The sequence below is a fragment of the Otolemur garnettii genome, unplaced genomic scaffold, assembly GCF_000181295.1.
Source record: "Otolemur garnettii isolate 467f Iridium unplaced genomic scaffold, OtoGar3 scaffold00055, whole genome shotgun sequence".
In the NCBI taxonomy this organism is placed as follows: domain Eukaryota; kingdom Metazoa; phylum Chordata; class Mammalia; order Primates; family Galagidae; genus Otolemur; species Otolemur garnettii.
This window is the reverse complement of record NW_003852450.1, coordinates 6,526,935-6,534,066: the sequence shown is the minus strand read 5'-3', so window position 1 is coordinate 6,534,066 and position 7,132 is coordinate 6,526,935. Positions and strand designations below refer to the sequence as shown.

At 40.9% G+C, this 7,132-nt stretch overlaps 1 protein-coding gene across 1 annotated transcript in view; it reads right to left on the bottom strand.

Moving 5' to 3' along the window:
- KDM5B (lysine demethylase 5B) overlaps positions 1-7,132 on the bottom strand; it is an 86,887-nt gene that overhangs the window by 19,275 nt on the left and 60,480 nt on the right. The window contains exons 14-19 of the mRNA XM_003792347.3: positions 6,057-6,238; positions 5,777-5,901; positions 4,284-4,434; positions 4,013-4,127; positions 3,161-3,516; positions 2,072-2,210 (exon numbers count right to left, since the gene is read on the bottom strand). Coding sequence (XP_003792395.2) covers positions 2,072-2,210; positions 3,161-3,516; positions 4,013-4,127; positions 4,284-4,434; positions 5,777-5,901; positions 6,057-6,238 — 1,068 coding nt within the window. The remainder of the gene's footprint in view (positions 1-2,071; positions 2,211-3,160; positions 3,517-4,012; positions 4,128-4,283; positions 4,435-5,776; positions 5,902-6,056; positions 6,239-7,132) is intronic.

The following is a 7,132-nucleotide window of genomic DNA, read 5'->3' as shown; positions in this document are numbered from 1 at the left end:
GTTACATGTTATTCTTACGATATTCAATTTAGAAATAAATACATGGACTGTTTCCTATATATGAAGGAAAATACCTGATATTTTAAAATAGACAATCCACTAAATGTGAAATGATTTCTTGTTGTTAGTCATGTTCTTAAATATATGATGCAAAAAAAAAAAAAAAAAAGAATAAAAGTTAGGTGATTTTTCAGAAATGAGGCAAAACTTGTCTTCTGCCCTTAAGAAACTATAACATAGGAAGTAGCAAAGTGTATAAGATAGGAAGGAAATAAGACTATCCAGAAACATATCCCTGCCTTCTGATTCTTTCTTTACTTTTTAGTTTTCTTGGAGAGAGGGTCTCATTCTGTCACCTGGGCTAGAGTCTATAATGGCCTCATGACAGCAACCTCAAACTCCTGGGAGCTCAAGTGATTCTCCTGCCTCAGCCTCCTAAGTAGCTGGGACTACATACAAGTGCCCTCCACAACACCCAACTAATTTTTTTCTATGTTTTAGTATATACAGAGTCTCACTCTTGCTCAGACTAGTCTCGAATGCCTAACCACAAGCTGATCCACCCTGCTCGGTCTCCCAGAGTGCTGGGATTACAGATGTAAGCCAACATATCTGGCCCTTGTTTGGTTATTTTTTATTAGCAGCTGGCCAATTAGCACTACATAAAATTATATAAATCAAAAGAAAAAAATTACATAAACCAACAGAAGTAACCAAATCAAAAAGTAAAAACTGGCTGGGCGAGGTGGCTTACACCTATAATCCTAGTACTCTGGGAGGCCAAGGTGGGTGGATTGCCTGAGCGCACAGTTTCAAGACCAGCTGGAGCCAGAGAGAGAGAGAGAGACCCTGCCTCTAAAAATAGCCAGGCATTGTGGCAGGCACCTGTAGTCCCAGCTACTTGGCAGGCGGAGGTATGAGAATCGCTAGAGGTTGCTGTTAGCTATGATGCCATAGCACTCTACCAAGGGCGACAAAGTGAAACTCTGCCTCAAAAAAAAGAAGAGGCTCGGCGTCTGTGGCTCAAGCGGCTAAGGCGCCAGCCACATACACCTAAGGTGGCGGGTTCGAATCCCCAGCCCGGACCCGCCAAACAACAATGATGGCAGCAACCAAAAAATGGCCAGGCGTTGTGGCGGGCGCCTGTGGTCCCAGCTACTTGGGAGGCTGAGGCAGGAGACTCGCTTGAGCCCAGGAGTTGGAGGTTGCTGTGAGCGTGATGCCATGGCACTCTGCCCAGGGGGGGATAGCTTGAGGCTCCGTCTCAAAAAAAAAAAACAAGAAAGTAAAAACTACCCTTTTCTCACTTTATTTTAGCTCTTTCTCTTCAATCTGCAGTCAAATATGCTCATGTGTTATGTAAAAGAAAATGTTGGTTAAACTGTCTGAGCTTCAAATATTTAAAGCCAACTGCTAAGAATAGTTGGTAAATACCAGTGTCCCAAAAGTTGCCATACATAGTGAAAATGGGAACTTGTAGTTACGTGTATCTTTTTTTTTTTTTCATTTTATTATTTATTTATTTATTTAAGAGACAGGAGCCTCCAGCTGTCCCCCTGGGTAGAGTGCCGTGGCATCACAGCTCACAGCAACCTCCAACTCCTGGGTTCAAGCGAGTCTCCTGCCTCAGCCTCCCAAGTGGCTGGGACCACAGGCCCCCGCCACAACACCTGGCTATTTTTTGGTTGCAGCCGTCGTTGTTTGGCAGGCCCGGGCTGGATTCGAACCTGCCACCTTGGGTGTACATGGCTGGAACTTTAGCCACTTGAGCCACAGGCACCAAGCCACAGATCTTTACTTATAAAATATTTTCTACATGTTGGCTCCTTGTTTGTAAAATTTTATAAATGAGTATTTTATAAACAAAGGTAGTTTACCTATGACTTCCCATTTTCTCTATGCATGGCAACCTTTGGGACATCCTATACAACCGTGAACAGAATTAGCCTTCTGGTCACTCCCCACCTCAAGAATACTCAATCTGTACAGTGAAATCCAATATATTATCCTTTACAGCTTTTCAGTTATTACTTTTATAGATACATTAGGATATATTTTTCTTAAAACCAACCTGCAGGGCCTCTACATCCTGAAGCCAGTCTCTGGCTCTCTGCACTGAGTCTTTCAGAGCTGCACCATTGGGCAGATATGCAGGGATCTCCTCGATCTCCTTTACTGCAGTAGCAAGGCTATTCAACGAATGCCGTGGCCTACAAGATTTAAACACTAAAACTTCTTAGCATTTTATATGATTCTTCATTTTTAATGGTCACCAAAGATACTAAAGAAATCATTTCAACGGAAATTCAGTGGAGCAAAAACATTTTTTCCAACAGTAGTGACTACTAGATAGCAAATTAAATAGTTTTAAGTGGCTTCAAGATTTAAGAGCATTTAAGATAGAAAAGCAAATGACTCAGTGAAGCACTTAAATTCTACACTGATGCCTGATTTTACAGTATTTACCACAAACTTCCATTTGTAGAGGGTAAATTTGCTGATAATAGCTTCTATGTTAAACTAGAAACACTGTCAATACTCATACAGTTTCACTTAGAAAATTAAATATCTTTAAGGTATCAACATACTTAAAACACAATGCCAAAATTTTATGTCCTCTTTATTCCATAACCATTTTAGGATTATAAAACAATATCTATAGCTTAGTTTTTTGTTTTATACTTTATGTTGTAAACTGGGCCAATGAAGATCCAGACAGAAAGCAAGAATAGGGAGGGACTTTTCTCCCTCTCAGAGGGCTAGCCTGAGTTCACTCAAATCTCTCAAATACAGATAAGGCATAACGTACAATCCTGCTCCTGATGAAAATTATCTGCACCATTATCATTTTGAACAGTTTAAACATTCTACCTGTTTGTAAATGTTTCTTCTCTCACAGACTGTACTAACGGGGCCTGGAGAAATTACATTAAACTAACTTGAGAAAAGGCACATCCATTTGAATCGTCCATTTCATAACCCATAAAATAATCTTTTACACCCAGGTCCTAAACAACCCCTAATATCTCATCTATTTCTGCATTTATTCCTTATGCATAACTTGCAGCTACCGAACACTTGCCTTATGCTCTATCACTATGCTCTATGCTCTGTAATGCCCAACCATCCCCAAGGAAAAGATGTGAGTTTGCTTTTTCACCTGGCTTTAAGGAGACTCTTAGCTTTGTCATCCCAGTGCTCTGACACTGTGAGCAGTTCTTGCAGCCGAGCCATAGCTTTCTCCACTGCTGAATATGGGGCCAGCCCCACTCCTAGGTCTATGAGACGTCTCATATCATCTAAAGTAAGGGAGCTGGGTTCTAGGCAAGCTTGCTGCACCTCTTCTAGCCAATGGGCCTGCTCCAGACGGACTCGCATCTCAGCAAGCTGTGGAAGTTCAACATCGAATTCAAAGCTGACATCTAGTAGGTCCTGCAGCTCAGCAGCACTAGGCATTTCCTCAGAGAGCAGTTTCTGGCTATGCTGTTGAAAATCTTCTACACGATTCAACAGGTCCTGAAAAATACACAGGTTGTCGCATCAAAACCGTATGTCAGTAATTGGCTTCTTTTAAATTTACAATCTCAAATTCACATTCAATGTGATCTTTACCATCCCACTTGATTTGAGTAATAACATGGGTAAACAAGACAATATACTTAAGTCAACTGACAGAGAAATTAATGGCAACCTTACCAATATCAACTGCAAGAAATAGCTGAGGGTCACTCTCAAAGTAAAAATGTCTCCTCTGTGGGCCTATTATAATCTCTTCATATACACATATCACTCATGTATATATATTTTTTCTTTTTTTTTTTGAGACAGAGTCTCACTCTGTTGTTCCAGGCTGAGTGCCATGGCCTCAGCCTAGCTCACAGCAATCACAATTTCCTATGTTAGCCAAGTTTATAGCCATCACCACTAATAATAGTGGTAATCCATTTACAATCACAGGATTTACAAACACAGGATTACCAGAGTACTCTGCCACGAATCCCTCTATGGTTACCTTTAGCAATGGTGTTTGACTGAGGACACACGGAAGAGCATACAACTGTGTTACAAACTGTCGGAGCTCATTCACTGTCAACTGATTTTGGGATTTCCCTCCACCAGATCGGTATCTGTAAGAGAAAGGTCCAAGGAAGCCATATGAGAACATAAAGTCTACTACTACCGAGTCCAATGTTGTAAAACTCCAAGACAGAAGAACCAGTCACAGAACAGGTTTCCACGTTCAGGTGCCAAGAGTCCAAACTCAAGTAATCAGAAGTACATACCTAGTTTGCCTTTTGCCATTAAGCAACTGCTGTGCTACAGAGGCGCATTTCTCTGCATCCTGTGTGACTAAGCGAAGATGTCTCAAAAGATCATTGTCTGGGAATTTCTTCATTTCAGATTCTTCAATTAAAGCCTTAAAGTTGACAAGGCCTAGGAATTTAAGAAAGTCATTTTTTCTGAGACTATGTTTATTATTAATGGTATGAAATTCAGTTCTTATCTAGAACTGTAAATTAAAAATTCTTACAGTATTTTATTTTATTTTTTTTGAGAAAGAGCCTCAAGCTGTCCCCCTGGGTAGAGTGCCGTGGCATCACAGCTCACAGCAACCTCCAACTCCTGGGTTCAAGCGAGTCTCCTGCCTCAGCCTCCCAAGTAGCTGGGACCACAGGCGCCCGCCACAAGGCCTAGCTATTTTTTTTGGTTGCAGCCGTCATTGTTGTTTGGTGGGCCTGGGCTGGATTCGAACCCGCCACCTTAGGTGTATATGTGGCTAGCACTTTAGCCACTTGAGCCACAGGTGCTGAGCCTCTACAGTATTTTAGATCACTAATATATTTGTTCATTTGGGGAAGAGGTGGCTGCATACCAGTGTTTTAAGCTATTGCCTAGACTTGAATTTAAACATGGAAATGTTAAGACCTCACATGTTTTTAGATGTAAAGCAAGTGAATTGTGAAAGCAAAGCAAATACAGATTTTATTGGGCTTAAACTATTTCCTCCTGAATTGTCTTCTGCAGTAGGCAAATAACTGGCGTGCTCAGTTTCTAGAGCACACTAGTTATTCAGGGACAGTGATATTGTTCCCTTCCTTCTATCAGGGGTGTCCAACATGCAGGCCAAATGCTGATTTTGTGAGGACTTTTTTGCTTATCTATGGTGTCAGGTATCACAAAAAGCATTTTTGCTTTTGCTGATCAGCTTTCACTAGTGTTTATGTATATATAATGTACAGCCCAAGACAGACAACTCTTCTTTCAATGTGTGGCAGAAAGAAAACTGGATACCCTTGCCTAAATGCAAGGGTGTGGAGTTACCTGCTGGGCTACAGAAAGGAAAGCAAGTAAAAACACTTTGATACAAAGAAAAGAAACAGCGACTTTTAAAGGTAAGGACTACTGCCAGGGACCTTAATTTTGATTAGAACTAAGAAGGGATAAACATTTTACAATGTAATTTTACCTCACTAGGCTGCCCTTGTCACAAAATCTGTTTCAAAAAATAGTTTTCCTACAGTTTTGTATGAAATGTGAAATTTTTGTTTCTGAGACAAAGAGATATATAGGTTTCCTAATAATACAGTTATTGTTAAATAAACTATGACCCAAGACTTCACTTTTACCTTCTCTGCAAAAGATCTATAAACCTGGCTATCCAGAGGTGCTAAGCAAGGATAAGGGAAGGTTATTTAAAGTAATGTTTTGTTGATGACTTTAAGTTGGTTACATCAATCAGCCCCAACTTGCCAAGTCATTTCCTGCACCCACGTACTTTTCTTCTTGTTTATCTTTGCCTCCAAAGCTTCATTCACATTCAAGGCCCATTCATTGTAAGACTCTGCTCGAAGCTTCAACGCATTCATCATAGGGTAGAGATCATCCAGAGTGTATCTATACCTGAAAACAGAATACTAGAATTAGCTCTGAGATATGCAGCACTGGAGAAAAATGGATGTTTTATATTTAACATTTCAGCCCTGGAACTTGGGTGTCACTAAGCTTTTGGTAATGATTTGGTGCTTTTGTATTAAAGAATCATTTTCCTAACTCACCGCAATTTATATTTATAAGGAGGACAGGAACACAATTCTTTTACATGATGCAGGCAAACAAGCAGGCCAGGTTTGCAAGAACAGGAGATGGCAGACATGAAGCACGTAGTTTTGCATTTTATACACTGACGTTCATCATCTGGCAACAGCTCAAAATCCATTCTTTCCGAATCAATTACTCCCTAGAATAAAGCATACTTTAGAGACCTCCAAAGGCTAATACTATAATTTACCATCCTAAGACAAACATGCAGTAATAGTTGAGTTTCCAAAAAAAAACTAAAACCTGGCTTGGCGCCTGTGGCTCAAGCGGCTAAGGCACCAGCCACATACACCTGAGCTGGCGGGTTCAAATCCAACCTGGGCCCGCCAAACAACAATGACGGTTGCAACCAAAAAATAGCCAGGTGTTGTGGCAGGCACCTGTAGTCTCAGCTACTTGAGAGGCTGAGGCAAGAGAATCACTTAAGCCCAGGAGTTTGAGGTTGCTGTGAACTGAGATGGCACAGCACTCTATTAAGGTGACCAAGTAAGACTCTATCTCAAACAAAAAGATGAAATTGCTACCGTCTTTTCTCATCTGGAACCAGGTACAAATCTACCTTTCAGAAATGCCATTCCTGAATTAATTCAGTTTACGAACCATCAGGTTCCTTTGTTGTACTCTTTTATCCTTTATTTTAACCTTTTGACTATCTGATATTTGGCAATTACATGAACAAGGATGAGAGTTAAGAAAAATACTAATTAATGGAATTTTGTTCTAGTCTGGAAATTATCATGAAAAAGGACATCATGGCTCAATGCTTATAGCTCAGTGAGTAGGGTGTCAGCCACATGCACCAAGGCTGGGTTCAAGCTCAGCCCAGACCTGCTAAACAACAACAACTGCAACCCAAAAATAGCCAGGCGTTGTGGCGGGTACCTGTAGTCCCAGCTACTTGTGAGGCTGAAGCATGAGAATCACGTGAGCCCAAGAGTTTGAGATTGCTAGGAGCTGTGACACCAGAGCACTCTACCGAGAGAGACATAGTGAAAGACTATCTCAAAAAAAAAAAAAAAGGGCTCGGCACCTG